This window comes from Daphnia pulex, chromosome 2, assembly GCF_021134715.1.
Source record: "Daphnia pulex isolate KAP4 chromosome 2, ASM2113471v1".
NCBI lineage: Eukaryota > Metazoa > Arthropoda > Branchiopoda > Diplostraca > Daphniidae > Daphnia > Daphnia pulex.
Window position 1 is genome coordinate 10,111,659 of NC_060018.1, and position 25,181 is coordinate 10,136,839.

Sequence of the window (25,181 nt, forward strand, 5' to 3'; positions counted from 1 at the left end):
TGTCAGAATTGATAAGGGAAAAATAACATGTCTTAATAATGGGGATGTTACAGCTATGGCCTGTCAGTTCGGGGAAATTTTTACATACCTAGACTCAAATCATGTTGATTCCAATTTTCCAAAAGAACTGAATCATGATTTTATTATTGTTCGCCATCTTGGAAAAGGGTAAGAATTTCTTATATGCAGAAATTTACTTTTTATTAACAAATGTTATTATTGCAGTTTATATGGAGAAGTGTGGTTGTCTGTGAACAAAAAAACCAACAGAAAAAATGCCATTAAATGCCTAACAAGGGAATCAAGAAAGTTCACCGAGTCCCAAAAAAAGAGACTCGTCGACAAACTAAATAAGGAGTTAGATTTGCTAAGAATGCTAGATCATCCTGGTGTTGTGAAGGTTCTTTTTTTCAATTTCTTTTACTAGTGCATATTGACCAATCTATTAATATTTCACATCATTAGTTGGAAGCCAACATCTGTAAGCGCAATTCGATCTACCTAATGCTAGAATTGATGAGTGGAGGTGATTTGCGGGAATTTTTAATTGACGGGGGACAACTTGAAGAATCCACTGCAAAATATTTTTTTTTTGCAAATGGTATTGGCTCTTGAATTCATCACCTAATTTTTTATGTTTTTTTAAATTTTAGATTACTGATTTCGGTCTATCCAAGTTGGTAAAAGACGACACCATCTGCAAGACATATTGTGGCACACCACTTTATTTAGCTCCAGAAGTTGTTTTAATCGTCCTTCGTCGATCATATACGGAGGTTGTCGATGTTTGGAGCATAGGGGTGATGCTGTTTCTAATGCTGTCGGGTTATCACCCATTTGACCAATCCAATCATTCTTCAAGCGATTCGCTGTCCACAAGTGACTACATTGCTAGAGGTTCATTTATTACAATTTTTTTTTCATTATTTCAAATTATTATATAATTTTTGTCTAGGTCATTTTTGGTTGAATAACAAATAGAATTCAGTTTCTCTCAATGGCCAAACGCTTGTCAAACAAATGCTGCAAATTGATCTTGTCATCCATATGGATGACTGACAGCCAAGTAATCACCAAGGTGAATAAAATTGTCTTTGCCGCTACCGACACTATACATCATTGAAGAGCCAAAGCATTACGTGGACAAGCTCAACACCGCTCAGCTTTGCATTGGCCACCCCGCTCAAATTTCTTCAAATGATGCTGGAAATAGTCTCCGCAGTTAGCGACTCGCATTAGACTAGGCGGGGCGTTTCGTTTGCGGCTCTCATAAGATTTCACTTGTTGTAACCTACCTTGCTTGGTGTTTTACTCGGAATTACAATTTTTTTTTTTCGTCAGCAGTTGTGAAATATTTTTTTTTCGGTTTTGCAACACCGCTAACGAGTATCCGTTGCGCGTGACTCCATCCGTTAAATGGACGAAAGCAAATTGCCCATTTCTGTTCCACGAGGATATCATGACCTGGTATTATTTTTTTATATATATTTTAATTTCATTAATTTTATTCTAGTCATATATATTTAGGAAATTTCTTCCTGGACCCAATTTTTTCCGGTACCAAAATTCCGTCAAGATGTCACTACTTCCAGGGGGTGGGGTATACCCCACGTAGTACAGCCGGCCCTGGACAAGAACATAAAAGACAATGGATGGATTAAAAATGAGTTTAGTTTTCCAAAAGGAAAAGAGTTTGGCTTTACCTTACTGGTGGTTATTCTTGGTTCATGTAAGTCTTAATTTTTTTTTCCTTTTCATGTTTTTCGTAATTATTTTTTTAAATTTACAGAATATAAGGTGACGTCGATTGCATACCTTAGGATGTATAAAACCCTGTATCAATGCGGTAAAGTTAGACCTTATATATTTCACCAAATATACAGCTTCCAGGACACAACTTTACTTCCACAAATTGCACAACAGCAGCAAAAGGTACATTTTTCAAATTAATTTAATTAAAATATGAAATTGAAAAAAATTCATTTTTTTCCAATTTTTTTAGGAATAGACTTCAAAGTTTCGGATGTCCGGTACAAATTTCACCCTATGTACATTTCTTGATTTCCCTACGTAAATTTTCCGTATGTACTCTCGTCGTGATTTTTTAGTTTTTGTCCATTGCTACAATTGTATTCTCTGAACGTTCAATTGCCAAAAGTGTATTACAACTCTAGTAGCAATTGTTGTCACTAGCTGTAAGAAATAGCCACTCGCCCCAGACCACCTAGGTTCACGGCGCTATAGCGTTGTTTTTAATGTTCTTTTTAATGTCGCTGCCGTCCTTACAGTGAGACACAAACCAGAAATGTTTTGTAACTTGGTTGGATTTAAATGTTTGTCAGGCACCCATTATCGAGGATAAATACATTACAAACAAGGCCCACCTGTTTGGAAGTAGACGTCGTAACTCGATTGCCTCAACCAGTCCTAACAAGGTGCGTTGTTTAACTCCTATGAGGTAAGTTGGGTGGATTCGTTTTGTTTGACTGATCAGAAAAACTACTGTTCCTCATGAAAGAAGTAGTTATGAGAAAGAGGAGAACGTAATCGCCCAGGTTTGTCCTGCGACAGGCAGCAACGAGCAACTGCTGTTGTTGAAACGTACACCATCACACCGCAATGATCGGCGTCGATCGCGCGCAATGGACCGCGTTCTGTCACTGAACTGAACAAGTAACAGAAATGAGGTGGAAAAGTGACGAAAACCGAAAAGAAACTTAGAATGATGTGTTATCTGTTTACTTTGCTGTTAGAGAAAATTAGCACAACAGGGCAATAGGCAATGAGGAGTATAACAGTAATAGCCTTACTGTAAAGTGACCACAACCAAAACCAATTTAAAGGTAAAGAGGAAGTTACTGGCCGTGTTTACTTCCTTTTAGGCTAATTTTTTTTCTTTGTAGGAAATCTCAAGTCTGCAAGCTATTATTGGTAAAATTTCTGTCGAGTTAAAAAAAAAGTTGGAACTCGATTCTCCCATACCCGATGAGGCTTGTTGTATTCAGGATGTAGTAGATCACAAAACTTCGATGGACCTTTTGAAAATGGTAAAGAGGAAGTTACTGGCCGTGTTTACTTCCTTTTAGGCTATTTTTTTTTCTTTGTAGGGAATTCACAGTCTTGAAAAAATTATAAAGCTTACTCTGACCGCACCTCAGAAAAAGAATTGGAACTTCTAAAGGCTGAAAAAATTACGAAAGAACATAACAATTTACTTCAACCCTCAAATAGGCCTACTACACCTCGACCAAAAGACTTGAATATTACACCGAAATCTAAGGGGAAATTAAATGCTTGTCTATTTTGTTGTTATGAATCCAAGACTGAGGTTGTTCGCCATATCGATTCGATGCACACACCCAAAAAAGGCGTCGAATTTAAATGCAAAACATGCTACTCAGTGGAATCTACGCGTCCACACTCAGTTTTTGAAACGAGACATGCTTTTAATATGCACAATGAAGAATTTCACCCTAAGTAGTTATAATTAAAATTGCAGACAACAGTGCCAAGGATCGGAGGTTGCTTTTAAGGAATTAAACAACTTACACTCCCAGCGCAGGTTCCGCGGCTGACTACCATATGAGGAAAAGCAGTATACTGGCACGGAAATATTTTTTGGTGTGAGCGCTTTTTATCAGATCAATCACGATATCGAACGTTGTGGAAACCAAAAATTAAATCATACTCAAATGTCGCTTAGCCCCCATAACTTTATCAAACGATATGACTATCCCCTATGTGAAGTGACGCAAAACACCCTATGCCAGTTTCAACATGAAAGTTTCAATGGCTTCAGAATTGGGAAATCGGAATTGTATTTTCAACGATCAATAACGTTTTTGCAGACAAAACCCGCTTCATTGAAACAAATAATTCATAGTGTGAAGGAACGTTACGAAATTGTGGTGATTCGAAATAACATTGCCTGATAGACACTGTGGGTAGAAGAACCTTTTGTCAAAATCAACTATCCATACAAGACTGCGGCTGACAAAAATGTATTGCAAACGTCATAACCAGTCACCCAATACGTATTGCTATTACTCACGCTACTGTAAAAACACTTCCAACCCATCAGAAACCTTAAAAAGCATTTCCAAGTGAACAAAACCAGTTCTAAGTTTGTTATGTTGGATTGTAAGGGTGTCTTCTGAATAAGCTGTGCCTGTTGAAACCACCACCTGCAAGGAAAGTAGAGCGTAGTCGAGAGAGAACCTTTCGCTTAGCGTGATGGAAAAAGAAGAAGGGAGAGAGAGAAGAGAGGTGGGTCAGGATAAACAGCAGTGAAGCACAGTGGTGCCTATAAACCAGAGACCGATCATCATTGAAGATGTAGAGGAGCCATCTAGTGGTCGAGTAAGGCGATGTTTGAATATTGCCGACAGTGGGACGCCCTTTTCATGACTTGCAGACAACGCTATATGAGAAACCCGCTTTCCCATCCCACCGTCCAAGACACGTCCTTTGCATTCCCGCACGCCAATGTCAAACATTTAAAGAAATGACAACGCAATGTCTGACGTCCGGTTCGGGTGGCTCATCTCAAGCTTCTGCTTTGAGATTTGTAGGAAAAAAAAAAAACCAAAAGCACCAACATTTCCCTTCCAAAAACTTTTTTCTAATTTGCAATTTGCAACGGAATGGATTACACAACTTTACTGCATCCAGTGTGGTTCGCATGAGCAGCAGGTAAAAAAAAACAGCCCTCAACAGTAAGCACCGCAGTAATAAAAAAGAACACAGTCGCATCTATGGGAAAAAGTCAAATCAAAGTACAAAAGAGTCAAATTACCAACAATGTGTATGCCAAATTAAAATTAAGTGATTATTTCCTTTGACAACGCACTTTTTGTGTGTATGCAATCATTCCGATTACTATTGGTGGTTTCACGAAAACAGAAACTATAAAATTGCTTGAATCTGAAATCTTTCGGCGTAAGGTTTTGCATTGTACCACTTGTCTTTAAATTTGGAAGTTACAGAAAGTTTCATGAGTTACAGACAGCTCAGATTCAGCGCCAAGAATTTAATCCTGTAGAAGTTTACAAAGATTCGGTCGCTTCACTGATGTATGTCGACGTTATAGGGATTTCATAGTTTACTGACGTAAAAATTAAAAATCGTGTACAGGGATAATTTGGGAATTAGTTTTTTTTGCTTTAAGGATTTTTTCCCCAAATGTGGGAAACTCACGCATGTGACAAAACGCAGGGTTTTGCCGAAAAAAGGGGGGTTGCGGCCGGGTAGCACACTCGTCCGTGGACGTCTTTCTTTAAACGTCCTACAACTTGGGCTTCGAGTTCCACTCCATTGTTGTACTGCCGAGCTACGGGTGTTCCCCAAAACCCGAGAACCAACTTTCCAATACTTGGTCCACACCTCAGTTTGACGTCTGGCGTGAAATCTTGCAATACGGTGGTCATGCCATCACCCTCTTAAGGATATCTCAGACAGAGAACTCTAATTAAACTCATGACGCCATCGGTAGAGAATCACTACACCCAACTGCCTCAGTTTACAAAAGACATCCCTACGAGTTACAAGATCCAATGTCTGGCCTTTTAGCAAAAGGAACCAATCATGGCATAAACACACGCAATCAAAGACACAAACAGAAGCACAACCACATTTTCTTCTAACAATTTTTTTGTTATTGCAAACAAAACTTTTTCCTTACAAAGTTATTGCAGAATAACAAATTCTCATTAGCGCATCGTTCATTAGCTACCGTGTTTCGGCCTAAGTCGGAAGATGTCAACGCTACCGTCACGGTGGCGTCGCACTCAAGGGAAAACCTAAAACCAAGTCGTACGTTGGCACAAGATATTGTGATTTCTGAGCCAATCTTCCTCCCACCCCCTCCCCCCCCAAATAAAAACTAAAAAACAAACCTAAAAGCGTATGAGTATCTGGTCAGCAGGGTTGTTTATTTTTCAAAAGACTTGTTGAATTTTAAAAAGGCACATGAACCCAAGTTAAACAAATGCACTTTTCGTGATAGTTGGTTAAATTAGGAATACATAATTTGTCCGTGATGCAAATTTAAAAATGAAATGCTAATGGAGGGGCGTTTGGTGCTTGTACGGCACGAGTAGTTGGTCTAAAGTAACATAAAGAAAATTTGATGCCGAATGGGCAACGGTATGCCATCAATTCGCTGTGGTTCTACCACAGTCTTCGTCCTACCAATATAGCAAAATTGTGTTCCCATGCAAAGTCATGTCGCAAAATGCCAACCAGTCGGCTGAGTAAACAAGCAATAGGAAAAGTCGAGCAATCGACCACGGCATGCGGTAGTGCTTACTAAAATTAGAGCGAAATATACCATCAGAGACCAATTCGCCACGAATAGGTAGAACCCATAACGCCATACGCGTCACTGGCTAAAGCGATAATAGTTTTGTTTGCTTTTTCCTCGCTGTGAGCATCGCCCGATAGCTGTTTCTGCACAACCATTGCGCGAAAAACAGTGAATCCAATACATTCAGTACCATTTACGTTCACATAACGCCAATGCCGGTAATATGGTTAACTACCATACGAGCCACCGGGTAGATGTGTCAAGTTCATCCCAACCAAGGTGAAATCTATATCGAGCATGATCTAGTGCGTCATTAGTCTGTGTAGCGTCAATGCTTAACTAGCCCATAACCAGTCAGATGACAAAAGAAGCAAACTGTTTTTCAATTATAAAGGCCTAAGCCAAACATACAAAGCGCTCGTCTGTTCAACACGCCCATGACGTGGGCTGAATTTCACTTCCCCTCCCATAACAATCGTCACCAAGACAAGGGTCTTCGCTGAAAAATTCTTGCACAATACTCTGGTTTTGTGTAATTGATGTATTCCGTAAAACGTTTTGTCGTTACAAGTTGCGTTGCTACCAACCTGTAATTCTACAAACACATGCTCTTAGTAGTACGAAAAAATATAAGCAAAACGTAGTCCAAACTGAGCGTGCCGGAAAAAGTTGACATTTGAAACGTTAAACGAAATACGTAAGAGGAGCCGTAGTCTGAACGATGATTTGGCCTATACCAGTTGATTGCCAACTGTAGCAAGGCACACCGTTAATAACCGCAACCACAGAAAGGAGGAGATGAGCACGTAAATTCCGCAGCGGGACAACAAGTCAACCAATAGGCAGTGACCACATACATAGTAAGGTTCAAAGCAGTAAAAACAGCCGCATCCGAAGGGCGGAAGCGGAATGCGTCTGGGACCGCGCTTGCGAGATTAGACATGCAAAACCTCTTCAGGCCATGACAATAGCAATACCGATAGGTTAGCGTTCATTAATCTTTATTGTAACTGTGTCGGGGAAAAAAATAAACTCGCATGTAACCAGCGTCAATGACAAAGTAAAAATACCGTGTTTACATCTTTGTTCTCAACAATTTCGAAGCAAAATTTTGGGCACTACTCTACAAGACTGACTGAATACCAGGGAAGGCGAGAAAAAAAAGGGAACAGTATAATAGACTGACACATATGTTGCTGTTGTGGTTTCGTCCCAAAATCACGCTGTGTGCGACAAAAAAAAAGACACAAAACAACAACAATAACGTTCAACTAGAAAGAAAAAAAAAGCATCACTCACTATGCTGCGTCTCCAGAAAGGAAGCAAGAGCGGAGGCAGACGGACGTTGCATGAAAAATTTGAGCTGGTGAACTGTACCGTGACGTACAATACCAACCAAGGGATTGGCTAACGAAAACATTAACTTAAACAATTAAAATAAAAAAAACCATTAAACGCAAGACATCATGTGAAACCAATTCAAAAAGCAAATGCCACCTCGCAGTCGCGAATCGTACCCGCAACCCGATTGGCTGCATAGTTGACGCAACCAGCCACCCTTCACCACTCCTTATGCAGAGTGTGGCTCCTACGAGTTACTTACACGGTAAGCGGTGCAGCATTTCCCTAATGATCGAAAAGACGTCAGCTTCTTTCGAAAAAATAAAAAAAGAACTACAGCAATGGACATTAGAACCTAATAAATAAATAAAAAAAAAAATTTTTGTTAGACACAGAAATTTCAGTTAAACATTTTTTAATTTAATGTAAGCCACTTCGACTTAATTAATAACTGTCGGGGTTCAGTAGAATCTGTATTAACCGAAAACTGTTGAACAGCACATTTTCAATTACCATCTGACTGTCACTGGTCTAGAATTATACGGTATCATTGAGACTTGGTTGAAAGTAGGCTATGGTGACGTTATACTTCGTAATGTTTGCCCTTCAGGCTACTCTCCAATACGCAGCTTTCCAGTAACTAGTGGTCGTGGTGGTGGAGTTGCCCCACTCTTTTGTGACTCTATTTGTGTTAAACATCTCAGAGTTGATTTCAGCCCTACATCATTTGGATAATTCCTTGCTTCTCTCTCTGTGAATGGCACTACAATATGACTAGTGATAAATAAATCGCTCACCGTCACTTAGTGCCATTCGGTTCTTGGTTGAGTATGATCTTTTTGAGATGCTTATATACCTACTCCTTCAAAATTTATGATCGCGAGAGATTTCAACATCCATGTAGATTCTCTGAGCAATCTTTTATGTCAGAAATACGTGTTTTCGTTCAATCTTGTGACCTTATTCAGCGTGTTACGGAATAGACTCATAACAGCAGTCATGCTCTTGACTTAGTTATACCACAAGAGTGGACAACTAGGTTCTGGACTGTCACGCATTGGATATTCTGAGTGACCATCACGCTGTTCATTGGCTTGCCAATGCCGAACGTTAAGATCGTCCCTAAAAATCAGTCGCACTCCAAAACCGCAAAGCTATCGATCTTGACGAATTCGCATCAGATCTCCTCACACTTCCTCTTCTCACTGAAGAAACTAACGACATTTCTCGTCTTATTGAATAATAGTATAATTCAGGCTTGACTAATGTACTGGAAAAACATGCTTTACTTCAAGAAAGGTTATTTTCAGTTTGCTGTGATAATCCTGGAACAATCAAGTCATTACCTCTTATCGGAAACTTGTGAGAAGGCTGTTGAGGCGTTTGAAGTTGACGGCTTCGACAATCAAAAAGAAGATTTTACATGACGCCTCGGGGAAACTAAGGATGCTAATTTCTAATGCTAAAATTTATTTTATTACCTCAAAAATCAATCAGCTCGCTTGGAAAAGGTCATTATTCAGGATCGTCTACTCGTTTTTTTTAAGAAATCACCTCTCCACCTCCCATCCCATGATGATCTTTCGACTCTTCTTCAGAATTTCTGCTTCAACAAGGAAAACTTCTTTAGTGACTTCTTCCCCTACAAGGATCAGGAAATGCGATCTTCCCTTCCGTCCTAGCTTTGGAACCGGACGAAATGATTGCCTCTCGTGTTTTCACGGCGTTTTTTTTTCCTGTGTCTCCAGCTGATTGCTTGCTGTCCTACCAAATCTTCTTCTTGATCCAGCACTGATGTTCTCGATGAAGAAGTATGCTGAAATACTTGTTACACCTATTACTAAATTGTTCAATCTCTCCCTTTCATTGGGTGTTTTTGCTGATGATATGGAACTTGCTGTTATGACTCCACTCCTGAAAAATCTGATCCAAACCGTAAGGTTTTAAACAATTACCGACCTTATTAAGTTTATAGTTTTTACACCAACGTTGTATTAACTTCTTTGCAATAAACAGTTACAATATTGTATATCAGATAATATCAATGAGATTTCCAGAGAGTAATATAAATAACCTTTACATACATGTCAGAAAGACAGGGGAGGGAAACTTGTGAGACATTAGTTGGATACGAAACAATATCCAACAACTGCGGATGGCAGGTTAGCTATTTTCAATATCTGACAGATCTATGTCCAACCTGTCATTTTGTAAACAATTCATGAGCGTGCTGTCGTCAAACAGTCGCATGCCCATATGTAGAAAGAAACCGAGTCTCTCCTCGTCCCTGTGTTATCAGCTTATTAAGCCATGTTATTGTTCTTTCAGGTGATGATATATGTAATATCTAAGACATTGCGAATCGTACAGTCTTAGCTCACGCTTTTTCTCGTTCAACGAGTGAATCACGTGAGAATTCGACACTTGGTAAATTTTAAAGATATTTTTCGTTTGTATACATTAAGTTGTCAATTATTGCTTACTAACTTGTATTATTCGGTTCCCGTCGTTTACTTCGCAGAAACTCAAAAATTGGTTATTGTAATAGTAAAACGTTTTGTACTAGCCTAAATACTAAAGTTGTCATTACTTTCTTTTAAATGTGTTCTTTATAACGTACCCTGTCTACCAGCAGAGACACTGCTGAGGCTAACACTCATTTGGATTCAATGAACATATTTCCAACCAGTCCAGGGATTGCATTTCAAGTTAATGTTTAAAATTAAGTGGCTAATCATCTTGATATTTTAAAAAAAGGCATAGAAGTAAACGACGGTTCAATTTTATTGCCCGATCCTGGCAGCATTGAAAATGTGGGATAGAATTGAATTTAAATCTGAATACACTTCTTCACAGAACACATAATTCTTCTGTGAAGTTTGTAAGTATCGCTGTATAACTGTGCCTGTAATGTATTGCTAGTTCATCGCATTGGTATTATTTTTAAGAGAACTTGACTACGAGTGAATTTCAACTAGCAAAATCTTAAAGAAATAAAATCAGGAATCCAACATCGAAGGTAATTTAGTAGAGAATTTAGACTTTATTTTCAAATTCAATTAATTAATTAATTCAATCAAATTATGATTTACATGTAATAAACATTAATTTATTTGTCTTATATTTTGATTTGAAATGCAGATGGCCAAGAAAGTTTCTATGCTGGTGGAATACAATGGCAACTCATAGAGGCTATGAGGAAATGGCGAATTTGATTGAACTTAAGCGTACCTGCAATGGAGGGGTAAGCAATTGATTTGAAGAAAAGGCTTACTTATATGTGGGCCTTTCATATTATTCTCTTCAAGGAAACTGAATTTCATTTACATATCGTATGGATTGCTTTTAGCCACCCTTTTAAAAATCGTTGGTCCTCCGAAGACGATGGGGTCAAAGCCACTCGCCCAACCTTGCATCGGTGAAATCAAGAACAACCTTAAGTGAGAATACTCTTTCATAATTATTTTTTTCTTGTGTTGTTATTAAGAATACAGATATCAGTGGAGCTTGTGAGGACGGAAATCATTTTTATCTCATCACAATTTCTGCAACATCAGATTTTGCCCCTCTTACAAACGACGTTTGGGGACAAGTCTACCATCCAAATGGCTTCCTCTAGAACATTCCTTTTCCAATCCGTTTTGTTGATGACATCGAATTTGGTCATGGTGGTATATTGTCGAGTCATTGCTGTTGATTTATGATGTGCTGGTGTTGGAATAAACGAGATAGCTGACATCATTAGTTTTTAGATCTTAAACGATTTCCGATATAGTACCTGCGTATCGACGATATGAATTTCCGATAGTAAACTAGGAGGAATTGTTCGTCAAAAACAAACCAAATGCAATCTTTTTTAAACCATATGCACACGATGCATTACAGATAAAATGGAACTACGTTGGTGAATAAAATTGTTTCGGCAAAATCCATGTTTACATCATTCCTCTTCCCACCATTGTAGATACATAGTGAAAGAAATAAATATGAAAGCTCGGTTGCATTTCTGTTAAGTTCAGTAAATATGGAAAATCTGAGTAAAAACAAGTATCTGTTTCAAAAAATTATAAAATTTGATGAAGTGAAGGTATAATTAAATATTCTATTCGGCATCATCATCAGTTAAAAAGGTTACCGACTATCGGTAGTTAGGTATCGACACAAATCGATACTAGGTATCTAAATTTTGAAAACGATGATTAAAAGTCACCAAAAGAGACAGATCGGTAGTCTTATAACCCAAATTTGATTTCGAGGATAATAATGCACGATTTTTCTCATTTTTTCTCCGCTGGGCTTGTAACTTATAGATTTTTGTAAACATTTAGTCAAAATGAATTCCTATAATAATTCTGTACGTAGGGAGCCATTATAACTGTTGCTGTTATAGAGCATTAATAAGAATATATCGGGTCAATAATACTAGAGCTAAGAGCTGTGATCAACTTACACTATATAGGCCTACTTAGCACGCATAATATAACATTTTTTTTCAGTTCAGGTTTTCATAAATATATATATTGAATGCTATCTACAACTATATGTAATATGATTTAGAGTATATGGGAATTTGCAAAATTTTATCAAGTGACCATATTTTGAAGAATTAAGTCTTGTGATGTGTTATACGCTTATATCAGAAAGGTTTTTGATTTCCAATATAGTATGTAAACCAATAAAAGAAACAATATAGCAATCACAAATTGTAATGTCTCAGTTCAATTTCATGATTTTTATATCGATTCATGGTTTAGTGGTTAGTGTACTATCTTGGGATTCTATAGGTCTTATTAGAATCAAATCATACTAGAAACAATTTTTTTTACCTTTTTACATTAATTTCTTATCTATGGGAGATTGGGTCGCACAGACATCTCAGAACTATGTCGGAATCATGTGTGTAATTTCCGATGTCTAAACGACATAGTTTTCTTCTAGTTACATCACTGAATCACGACACATTAACAACATAGCAACGATAGTCGGGAGCCAACTAGGCAGTAATCAAGTAAATAAAGTTGTTTTTCGATTTCATATTGAAATGCGATTGAACCTGGTTATTTTTAGCATTCGGATATAATGCGGTATTAATAAACTACGTCAATGTTTAACAATTATTTTTGCCGTTTATAAATGTTTAGTTTTACGAATGAATAAATTATGCACGCATCTTTTTTCAAAAACTTGTTTTATTAGTCATTAGCTGTTCATATGAGCTTTCTGGGGGTGGGCATCATTAGTGTTTTTGCACTTTTGTCCATTTGAACATTATTACAAATGGTGCATAGTTTTTGAAAAAAGGTCTCAACAACTGGAAAAAATGCCCAATCGACGCAATGGTACTGTGGCTTTTCCAACTCTCTCAATATTACAACGGTGAAATCATACGAGGCCTTTACAACTTTTGACAGTACTGGATTCTTTCTAAACTGGAATTTGTTTACAATCAAGAAGAAGACAATCCTATTCTTCCAGAAATGGTTCATCCTGAAAACATTATCCAAAAATGAAGAATGCGGAAAAAAAGTCAGCAAACATTTCGAAAAGTGAGAAATAAACGTTGCTCAAAAATATTTGGACTCACAAATAAAGATCAAGATTGCGTTTCAGTATATGAAAGAGCTCTTTATGTCGTAAATGATAAAGATGGAATCTCAATCAGGCCAACAACAGGCAACAAAATTTTACATCATAGGTACTCTAGGTACCTCAAATATTGTCACGTTCTTCCCTCAACTATCGTGCACATACGAATACTTGGGTAATTGCTACCACGTACTAGCCTGTTATATGGCGATTGATAGACAACAGATCAAGTAAAAAAAACAAATGCGACTTTGTACCGAAAGCGAAGAAGGAAGCGGGCGGACAAGAGATCCAGATGAAAATGTCCAAGAAAGCTTGACAGACCAGCTCTACCGAACGAAAACAGCGATACTCTAAGTAGAAATGACAACGTTGGTGGATTGGATCATGCTGATGATGCAACAAAGACGAATAAGAGATCTCTAATGAAACGTCCCAGAAAGCTTGAAAAACATGCTCGAACGAGCGAAAACAGCAATACTTTAAGTGGAAAAAATGACGACGGTGGGTTGTTTTATGGTTATGACGCAGTCGACGATCGGTTGATGGCTAAGTTATAAACAAGAAAAGCCGATTAGTACCTCTGCACAAGGAGAATAAAACTATTTCTAACGGCAATATCCCCTCAACTGATAAAGGAATAGAGGTTCTCAGACTGGTACGAATCATTTGATACAGATTTCAAAATAAGCTTCGATAGCAAGGAGGAAAAAAATGCAGCACGTGCAAAGTGGGACGATAGAGAAATAATCCGTTTAGGCAATTTATAATCGGAACTCGATCAACTTGAGATACCGAGAAAAAAAGAAAAAAACCACCATTATTAAAGAAAACATTTCTTTTATTATTTATTTCTTTGTACAATTTTTAAAATTAAATGGTTTACCGAATTTCAATTAAAGGTTGAGGAGTCAAACAACAATTTGGTTTACAGCGGGTAAGACATCGCTACTATTTATGGGGTGCGTCCAAAGTCCAAAAAAGTTAGCTGGGCTATCTAAGGTGAACGCCTGGTTATCCTGATTTCTCGAATTTCTATTGTTCCAACGTCAGGAATCGATTATTTGTTGCCTTTGGTGTCCAATATTATGGTTGCCAAAGTTCTATGTTTTAAAAACTGCCGTCAAATCGACGACCTCTAGAAGTTTTTTGCATGTGATGACAACAAAAATGATTTTGCTTCCCTAGTAATTGCATTGTTGCTTCGCAGAAAATCTGAAAAGCTTGCATTTGAACTGTCTGGCAACAGTTTGATATTTTGCAAGGGGTGTCGACACTAACGACAAAGGAAGAAAGAAAAAGTAGGGTAGGTAAGATATACGAGATAAAATGAAAACCAAACAAAAAGAACAACGGCAGGTAAATTTAAATAATTTTCTTTCCTTTTTTCTCCTGTTATCTCCTGTTGCCAAACTATCAGAATTTTGTAGCTGAAAATTCTTTTGAGCCAGCATATGGCAGTCGCTGAAGCGATCACGTGCCAAGCTAGCACGTAGCTAGCCAGGCTGTCTAAACGTTCAACTTAGGTAGCCCAGCTAACTTTTTTTTACTTTGGACGCACCCCTGATTATGTTTTTATTTGATTTACTCCTTTAGTACCGACTCTAGCGACCGTTAGCGACTTCATTAGTCGTGTTCATCTCCACGTTCACCTTCGTGTTCACCACCGCATTCACCGCCACGTTCGCGTTCACCTTCACGTTCACTTCCACGTTCACCACTGCGTTAGCGTTCTTCGTGTTCACCATCGCGATCGCGTTCACCTTTGCGTTCACCTCGGCGCTCTGGTTCAAGTTCACGTTCTCTCTCTAGTTCAACTACGTGATCTACGGGATAATTTTCTTTTACATATTCACCTTCACGTTTGGAGCCTGAAATCCTTGATGGATATGAGACCGACAAGGAATTGAAAACTGCCGGTCGATAACCAATCCATAGCCGAATCGTTTTTTAAATAACATGTTGTGGTTGACCAAAGGAATGGGGTAATATTGGAACGCGATGAAATGATAAAATCTGGCAGCCAAATCGCTGGTTTTCTACAAAAATCATAAATGCGGCAACGGAACTATACTCTAAGAAGGGTCATCTGAAAAATGTCAAAATTCTCGGTGACATCGACAAAATTGCTAGATGAATATGTTCAGCAGTCTGGTCTACGATGCCCCGTCGACTTTTTGTTTTACTCGATGTACCAGTAATGAATTTGCTGTATGGAACCAACTAAGCGCACATTCCCAAGGTCACGGGACAGCACTATTGGTGCAGACAGAGGGAGGATTGAGCTAATGGTGCAGACAACCTTGATTATAAAAGGAAAAAAATCTGTTGAGCTTTCGTACTTTGGGCGTATTCCATTCCAAGAAATCACCTAAATGAATTTCATGTTAACAATTTTAATATGCGTTGTTCTGCATTCTAAATTATTCGTATTAGATGTCATAAGAATTTAGAAGTTAATATGATTTTTTTTAATTCATTGGTTTAAAAGTAGTGGCCAATTAAGTAACTAACTTTAGATGAATTAAAACAAAGCGAAAAGCGTAAGCGTTTGGTTGATTGTTACGAATACTTGTATTTTGAAGTACCAGTAAGCAGCAACCTAGTACACTACGTTTGAAATGCGAGTGGAACAGCATTTATGAGATTAGAAACTGCTCTGGACGTGACGCTGGGTTTTTGTATCCCACATGTTTAAAAAATCCCAACACAAATTTCCTTTTTAAACGGCAAAAGAACAATGTAAAAAAAATTATAAGCTAGAAACAATCCTAAAGCTACTTCCGTGTTTTTTATACTAGGAAGAATATGTGAGCGGTCATATATTTTTACTTAATAAGAGTTTTTTTTCGATAAGGCAAAAGCCAAGACCAGGCCTCCTCTTACTCGAGATGTTTTCAACGACGTCTATCAGTAAAGTATCCTCCTACGAAATATCAAAATAAATGTAAAAACAAATTTTGATGCATCTTGGAATAATCTATAAAGGAAAGACTTTTATGATTTAATTGATAGCTTCCTCGTGTCTCTTGATCCCGTCGTTACACCCCACCCCACCCCCCACTCACGAGAATTTAGGGAGAGAAGAACCAATAGATAAAGTATAAGTCTTATTTGTTCTGAAACGTCTGAATGAATGTCTGAATGATATGTCTGAATGTTTATTTAGCAACGAAGATCTATAAATTAAATGTGACGTATATTCAAAATCCTTTAAACTCCTCTTCGGTCTTGAGAAAAAGTGCAATAATGGCTTCAGATCTAAAGTATCGTTCATACCCACGCCTTTTGCATTATATTTACGTTACGTATAGCGTTTCTGTTTTGTTTCGCATCGCTACGTACGGAGTGAACAAGATTTTACACTAAAAGTTTGTTCAAACTACAAAATGTGTTACCGGAAAAATTGCGAGGAATTTGTCACAATAGCAGATGTTGTTTGGTAAAAATCTGCCATTTTGTAACTGTCAATAGTGTCAAAACGTTTATTTTTCATATGACAATATTCGTCATATAGGATTATTTACAACACGAAGAATTAGATTTCCAAATGGAAACAGAATATTTTGAATACCCCGAACAATCAGAAATTGAATACGAGAATGCCATGAGACTATGGAGAAGGAAAGCCAAAGTAGTACTCTTACTAATTTTGTTGTTGAAACTAAAAAAGAAAAGAGCCATGGCGAACCGTCGACGTCCAGTTGGTAAAATTAAAGATATGCTAAAATTTGTTTCACTAAAAAAAATCCTTTATATGTGCAGATAGACTGTGGACTAGGTTTCAAGACTTATCTGAAGAACTTAGAAAACATTCACGCTGTAATTCCATCCTAGTTATTAAATTTAAAATGGTTTTATTTTTCGTAGTATTACTCAATTACCCGCATGTCTTTAACAATCTTTGAAAACTTATTACTCAAGTTGTTCCAATTCTGAAAAAGAAATATACAAGGTTTTGGAAGGCTATTTTTGTTCGTGAGTAATTACCTACTTGTTGTTATACATGAATGTTAAATTACTTTCAAATATTTCAAAATCTGCGTATTTCAGAAGAAAGGTTGGCTGGTATATTACGGTTTCTCGCATCAGGAGATTGTTTATAATCGCTGTCATATTCTTTTCTGATTGATCATTTTACCATTTCTACAATAGTTGTAGAGACTTGCATTGCAATTGCTGATGCGTTGTCTACGCAGTATTTTAAGAAGCCAGATATTGATGACTGGAAGAAAAAAGCAAGATATTTTTCAAAAATTTGAAATATTCCAAATTACGTTGTAGCTAGATATGGAAAAAATATTTCTATCTAATGCCCCAATAATGCCGAATCTCATTGGTTTAACTATAAAGGTTTTCATAGTTTGATGATGTTTGCCATCTACGTGATTCCAACTACTACAAAGTTAATTGATTTGAGAGCCTATGGCAGAAAAAGGGATGCAAGTATTTTCGCATAATCCCAAGTAGCTATAGAAATTGAAAATGGAGATATGAGACTACCTGTTCCATAAAAGTTAACGTGTTGCAACATCAGACTTACCCATTTCTCCTTTATGGTTCTTTCTTGGTTTTAAAAAATTATTCTATAAATATTTGAAGCAATAATGAATCATTCCATTCATCAAATATTTACACGATAGGATGATGCTTTTCCTCTGAAAATCTATCTTGTGAAGCCGAACCCACCAGCAAGGACTAAAAAGATTCTGTCAGAAAAACAAAGAACATTCAACTACAGGTGCTGTGTTATAAAAATAATTGATAAAAAGAAAATAACAAATCCCCTTTTCCCTGTTAAAATATATTGAAGGCTGTCACGGGTTAGGCAAAATATTGAAAATGCCTTTGGCATATTAGCTAACAGATTCAGGCTTTTCCTCAAACTAATAACGGCAAAACCGGAAAAAATAGAAAAATTCATCCGAGCCAGTGTTTTGCTGAATAGCATGGTAATTTAAGAGAATAGCTCCTTCTACTTTGATAATCAAATTCTATTGCGACAAATTCGACAAAAACGGAAATTTCATGGAAGAATCTTGGCGATCTAAAAATTGTTCGAGTTCTTTTAGTTAACATACACATTATTGTAGAATTATGATAGTTATATAGATTATGATTTTGAAATAGGACTATTGAAGCCAAAATAGGACCCAATTTCACTAATGATTCAAAAGCAGCCAGAGATAAATTTACGGACGAAGATATATGAACGAAGGCTTTATTAGTTGGCAAACAGAAATTTTCAACGCCACTGGAAGAATTGATGGGTTTGTGTAAATCATCTGATACAGGCTTGTCAATCAAGATATTTGAACCGACTTCATCTATTTTTTTTCATTAAATTTTTGATTTTAACGACAAATGGCTATAGAAAAATTGGTATTTTTCTGTACCACTTTGTAAAAAAAATAGAAAAAAACCTTACAAATATAATGATGATCAATCGTAGTGTGTAGCAACGTATTCTAAATGAAGTTTCTTGACTTTAAATTAAGTTTTTTTTTCATGACGTTTCCAACTTTTTCCATTCGACATGACCTTTACAGCCACACAGGGAAAAACACACTTAATCAGTCGAATCTTTACTTGTTCTTTCTTTCTATTTTTTTCCTTTTTTTTATCCCTGTTGACACTCTCGTACAAAAGCTGCTCCATTTTAAAACTTAAATCGTTTTTGATTCCTTTACTCTTCATGTCAGCTACAATACAAAAATGTTTGAATTGTAATTAATGAGGATTATTGATGGGATTTATTTGATGAGATGAACTAACCCTCTTCAGAAAAAAACTGCAAAAGTTTTACGTGCCTGAAAGGCACGTAAAAAAAGTGGGCCTGAACGTCGCGGGTCTGAATGACTTGGCCTGAATGTCATACACCCATTATTAATTAAACTGAATGCCTACTACTATGTGATGAAAGGTTAGTATATTTCAGATAAACATTTCTCAGTTTCATTGTTTAGTTCTTCCATGGAAACACTATTTAGGCTAATTGGAAATTAAGCATATTATTTGTTCGAGTCAAATGAATCTTAATTGCAGTGATGAGATAAATTCTGATTGCTCGTTGATGCAACAGAAGTTGCATTTGAATATCTCCTATTAATAACATGGTTTTGAGAAATTGGGTTTAGGTACAAGTAAACGTGACAAAAAAATTTAAAATCTTTGTCTGATGTGTGCATCCATGAAAGTCATGTTCTCGTACAAGTCCCAACCTAAATTTCTTGTAGAGTCATCTGTGGCAGCGCCTGATGGATCTTCTTTCGACAAATTTTTCCTCGTTTCATGACAGACGTGGCAAAAAATTAAATTGATTCCGACACACAGCTTGCAATGTGAAGTGATAATGAGCTAGAAAACTTGACGGTACAGTGTCTTGTTTGAGAGTAATGGTCGGATAAAGGGATCAACTAAAAATGACTGAAAATGAAAAGACGGAGGGAAGGGGAAGCAAACGTACGATTTCACCAAACGAAATACTTTCGTCTGACTAAAAAATAGTCGTCAGAAAATATCCCATGTAAGAGATCAAAGAAAGTCGTCAATTCTACAAACGTGTTTTTCCCTTGGAATTTTATGTTCAACCATGCAACAAAAGAAATCATTACAAAATTCAATAGTTTTATTAAGTGTCAGGACCATAAGAGGGGATGTTTTTTCCTCACATATGATGCATCACTTTTACCGAATTCTAGCTCTGTTGACGAGGTGGCCTTGACGCTAACGAAAACTCCTTTCCAAAACTTCTTCGATTTTAATGACATTTTTAGCAAAATGGAAATAGTGAAACGCTCTTAAAAGGCGGGATGAGCGTTATGTGGGAGATCTCTTCTTGGTCATTTGAATATTTTCCAAACATTAATAATTTGCATAGCATTTCTTTAATTAGCTGAGAATGCTATTCAGCACATTGCCGTTTGAAAGCAAGTGTTTTGGATTGATTTTTGAAATTGTTCATTGTGTGGGCGGGTTTTTTATTGCTTCATCCAATCTTTCATAAAGAAATACGGAAAAATCTTTTGGTGCGTCATTCTTCTTAATGAACGTTGGATAGTGAAAACTAAAAAATAAATTTTCGGTCGAATGGAATCATCTGGGTAAAGTGATGGGAATTCTAAGAATTCAGCGTAAAGCCAAGAGTCAACTATTACTCTTGAAGATGCAAAAGAAGTTGCCAGGATAGGCTTCGTGTGTAAGAAAACTTGGAAAAAATTACGGGCTAAATTTAGGAATTTTACGGCTTAATTTTGGAAAATTGCAAGATTTTTGTGGCAATGAGGTTAGGTTAAAGACCATTACCAAGTGTTGGAATGGGTGAAAATTTAGTTGGTTGATGTTGCTTTATCACTTTAGCATTGAAGAAAAACGCTAGATAGGAAAATTGATAATTAAATTCTACACTGCAATTTTTAACTTCTGAAAGGGAAAAAATCCCTCAATCCAAAACATATTGAATTATACCTTCTGGAATCGTCAGCATTGAGTCGTTAATTTAATATTATTCATTATGTGGTAGTACAGCAATGGAATCAAAACACCTGAACGTTTAATTCCGATGACGCGTCCAACATTTCCGTCGCCTTCTATTCCACTAGTTCTCATTGCTAGTTGGTTTTCACGAAAAATACGACGCATGTCGTCTCTGGAATCGTAACACAGGGCGCAACAGCCATCATAATTGAAAGAGGGGTCAATCCCAAAAGCTTCCTCCAAGCCGAGATTATCAGCAGTATATTGAGTTAATATGCCAAGCACACGCACGGTTTCTTTTCCTTGAATATTTAGGAGATATCCAGCCGTCTATTTTTTTTTATTTCTTGAACTTTGTAACTCATTAACTGCTCATATCCGCCACCTTCTGAAAGATGTTTGGAGTTAGAAATTGCAATAAGAGGTTTGTTTGCCAGGCGAGCATTCAATTTTGGAACTATATTATAAAAAGTCAAATAGAACCTTTTGTGCCGCTAGGTGGACCAGCTCGCATTCCATTGCTCAAAGAAGCCGCGTCAGAAAACAATGAGTAAATACAATTACGTGATCTAAGTTCACTGCTTGTTTGGACAATCTGCTTTCTTGAAAATGTGTTTAAGTTTGATATTTCGTGTAAACACCGTGAACTTCTCATTACTTCTTACAACTTTTAACGTTGCAGGAAAGACTTCTGCTAATTCTGGGTCCAATACGAGGGACTGAATTGCTTTTTGGATTGAAATGTATTGCGCCGTTTTGTATTTGTTACTTAATCCATGTCTCCCTATTTTTATTGTTTCATGGGACACGAATCTTTCGAGTCTTTTGTATAATTTTTGTACTTTTCTCTCAGACTGCATATCGTCAAATACATGCTTTAGCGAAACGAGCTGTTCTATTACTTCCTCACTTGTATCTTTTACTATTTCAGTGATCCCTAGCGTTTGAAACGAATTGTGAATCATAAATTAAGTTTTGTTGACAAACAACTGTACGAAAGAAGAAAAACATTTTGCAATTTCAACAGTTTTGTGGAATACCACACTTTGCTCGTAGGTTCGACATTATTTTAAACGCTTTGTCTGCAAAATTCTTGTAACATAAAAAAAAATTCATTTACCTCGTCATTCTCGGATTCGTATGATCCCTCACTCAAGCCTGACATATCAATTTCCATTCGTGTAATGCAGTTTTGATTACTTTCCTTCAATATTTCAGTATCATGGTCATTCAGTTGAACGTGGCCGCATTCCGTTACTTGAGTAAAATCTGTGAAATTACCACTATACAAATTTATAAAATGGCGTACGTAGTTCATCTTTATGGAGTTCACAGATACAAAACAATTACCTTTAGCACTTTAGTGGGATAAGTCATTTCACTACAATTTTCATGCTTATTTAGATGTGTATAAATAACATAACTGTCACCTATCACTAAATTTTTTTCGCAAATAGTGCACTTATACACTTTTTTGTCAGTTGATTACTTGTCCGTTATGCCGTTCTTCGATTGAAGAACGAGCTTTTCTTGGTTCTTAAATATATCTAGAGATCACATTTTTTTTTCTTTGTGTTTTTTACTATGCATGTGCCTTTGTGTTTTGTTACTACTGCAATAGTACAATATACATACTATATACTATACTATGTCAATGACCAAAGAATTTGGAAAGACGGTTTATTAACAATGGAAAGCATAATTTCATATAACATGTGCGTAAAAAAGGAAATATTATAAAGTTTCATTTTTAGATATTGCAGAATTTATATGTGCAGTGTTATATCCACCATCTGCCGAGCGTTTTTTTTTTTTTGAGAAGTATACCTGGATTTTAGTTGGAAAAGCTTAAAGAAGATGCCCTTTACGAAATCCTTAAGTTATTTACGGCCTGATGACAGCAACATTAAGATAAACAGAAGTGAATGCAATATCACCCAATTCAGAAATGTTTTCATACAAATTAAGAAAGTAAATAACGATTATTGCAATCTACATTTTAAAGAAACAATTGGTAATTTTAATAATGTAGATTAGAAGCAGGAAAAGAATAACAAGTAAACTGAATTGGACAAAATTACAAGGCCACATACAACACGACACGAGAGACACAGTGGATGCATTGAATGTATAAAAACTTTTCTTTAGATTAAAAATATTGTAGTTTATTACTCTAATTTAAAAAACTACGCAAGAAAAGAAAATATTTATAGAAATTTCGCATTTTAAAGTTGTTGAAATTGTTCACTTTTAGCTGTGTTAGAAGCGGCAAAGCTGTTCTCTCTGAAAACGACAGATCTGTCATTCTTTTACTCTCTGGAAAAAATTATAAGCCGATGACATAAATTGTTTGATGTTTTTAGAAGATCATATTGCTTCAAGTTAATTATTAAAAATCTTCTATTTTTCAGGCAAGTTTTATTATGTTTACTTTTATGTTTTACTGATGATGATATTCGAATAATTCGTAGTAATATTTCAGTGGTTTACCTTAAGATTATCACCGATTTATCGTTGACTATGGAATTCATCACATATGTGCAACGTTATTTAAAATAACGTAATTTTGTTTCTAGAGTACTGCAGCAACGATCCAAACGATACTATCAGGGAGAGACTCTATAAATTTCTGAACTCAGAACTAAAAGTTGGGCCCATATACACAGTATCACACGATAGAGATGAAAAACTCTTTCGTGTGTCACTCATAGTGCCAAAGCTTTTAATAAAAAATTACATTATTTGAATGATGCATCGCCATGTGTTTTGCATGAAACACATGGTGATGACGAGTAGGTTTTTCTTTTTAATAATTTATCTACATTACTTTTAGGTTTGGATCTGGATGATTTATATGCGTGTCGCTTTTTGGAAGCTGGCTAGAATTTGTGTACTGTTGCTGCCGTAAGGAAACTTGTAGAACGCGGATACCTTACTCAGGATGTATGGCATTTCGGACCCTACAATTTCGGCCCCGTACCATTTCGGCCCAGTCCGAAATCGACCTACCAATTCGGCCACACTATTACCTTTTCGGTTCCATTTTTATTAATATTTTTTAAATTGTTAAAGTTAATGTTCAAAATTATGTTAAAAGTTTGCTTTTCACATCGCAAGTTTAAACATTTAAAGGAACTTGGATTAGGGCCTTCTTATATCGAACTGATTCTCGTGTTAAGACATGCTGCCGTCAACTATTATCTTTAAATTTGCTCCCTGCTGAGAAAATCAGAAAGCTTTTCTATAAAATTAAAGATCAAATTGAGATGGAAGAGAATTTTGCCTGATCTTTTATCCTTTTGCATTTATGTAGAAAACACCTGGATTAATAGCTCTATCTGGCCCCCCCAAAATTGGTCTATGTTTATGCAAATGCGCAGAACCAACAACCACGTAGAAGAATTCCATAACTTCCTCCGTGTTCTAGTTAACGCCAACAACTCCCCTAATCTCATAAAATTTATTGGAATAGTGCTTTCAGAGGCAGAATCCATTGATTTACAGGCCAAACTCTTATCTCAAAATGAAGCTCTGAGTAACTTACACTTATTTATTTTATTTTAATAAAGCTGCCATTACAGACCCAGTTTTAGACATTTTAGGCCCCGGGCCGAAATGGTCGAAAAGGTATGGGGCCGAAATGGTAGGGTCCAAAACGTCGGAATACCCCCTTACTCGCCAGTGGAGGTTATTTTCTTAAAATGCAGTTGGTAGCAATATTTATAATTTCTCATTTTTTTAACTATTTCAGTTGTGGGCCACTTTTCAATTTGGCTGTCCTCGCCGTGGAATCCGATAGAGAACAATTATACTTTGGATTCCACATTGGTTCTGTCAGATCAATCGTTCTTCAGGAACTCACAAAAAAATGATTCTCAATAAAAAGGAAAACACATTGGGGGTATCCTTGTTTACAAAGTTCAAGTGTGAACTTATGGTTCCTTGCGTATTTTATGGTGTTTCATTTTTTCATAAATGATATGTATATGCTAATTTTCTGTTTATTAGGTCATCGTGCACAGTTCTTCAGTGAGACTTCAAAAAAGGATGCTGAAAATATGGCCTTTTTTAAGTTGGCCTCCAATCTGTTTCGTAGTAAAGTTATTGAACACTACGGTCACTACAGGAAGAGGCGGAACGGAAACGTCAAACGAGAAACCCTGAAGTAGTTCAGGCGCCTTTTATGGCTCCAAATGCAGTTCAGGCGTCCGTCATGGCTCCAAATGTAATTCAGGCGCCCGTCATGGCTCCAAATGTAGCAGCCAATGCTGCTACAGTTGGAGTAGTTGAAAACGCATCCATTCAAGATGGTGGTAGGCGCAATAGGATTCTGGATTAGCATGATGTTTAAATCACCCATTGCCATTCATTCTTAAAAAGTGTGTTCTCTTTAATCATTAATTCTTGCCGGCTCCCATTCCGGTTCCATTGCCGGAAGCGGACAGGACAAAATGTCTTCAATAAAACTTGGTTG

At 36.7% G+C, this 25,181-nt stretch overlaps 1 protein-coding gene across 1 annotated transcript; it reads left to right on the forward strand.

The window, feature by feature from the left end:
- The first annotated feature begins 373 nt into the window (after positions 1–373).
- LOC124207709 (probable serine/threonine-protein kinase DDB_G0277165) lies at positions 374–25,046 on the forward strand. Its single transcript, XM_046605298.1, has 7 exons — positions 374–400; positions 466–576; positions 654–897; positions 1,790–1,932; positions 16,749–16,865; positions 16,997–17,053; positions 24,834–25,046. Exons 1-7 carry the CDS (start codon positions 374–376, stop codon positions 25,044–25,046), a joined length of 912 nt encoding a protein of 303 aa, XP_046461254.1.
- The last annotated feature ends 135 nt before the right edge of the window (positions 25,047–25,181 follow it).

What these genes read in the sequence shown, in the direction of transcription:
- LOC124207709 (XM_046605298.1), top strand. Translation starts at nt 374, where the DNA reads ATGCTAGATCATCCTGGTGTTGTGAAG. An exon ending in ATCATCCTGGTGTTGTGAAG is followed by an intron (nt 401 to 465) that starts GTTCTTTTTTTC and finishes TCACATCATTAG; the next exon opens with TTGGAAGCCAACATCTGTAA. An exon ending in TATGGAGAAGGAAAGCCAAA is followed by an intron (nt 16,866 to 16,996) that starts GTAGTACTCTTA and finishes TTATATGTGCAG; the next exon opens with ATAGACTGTGGACTAGGTTT.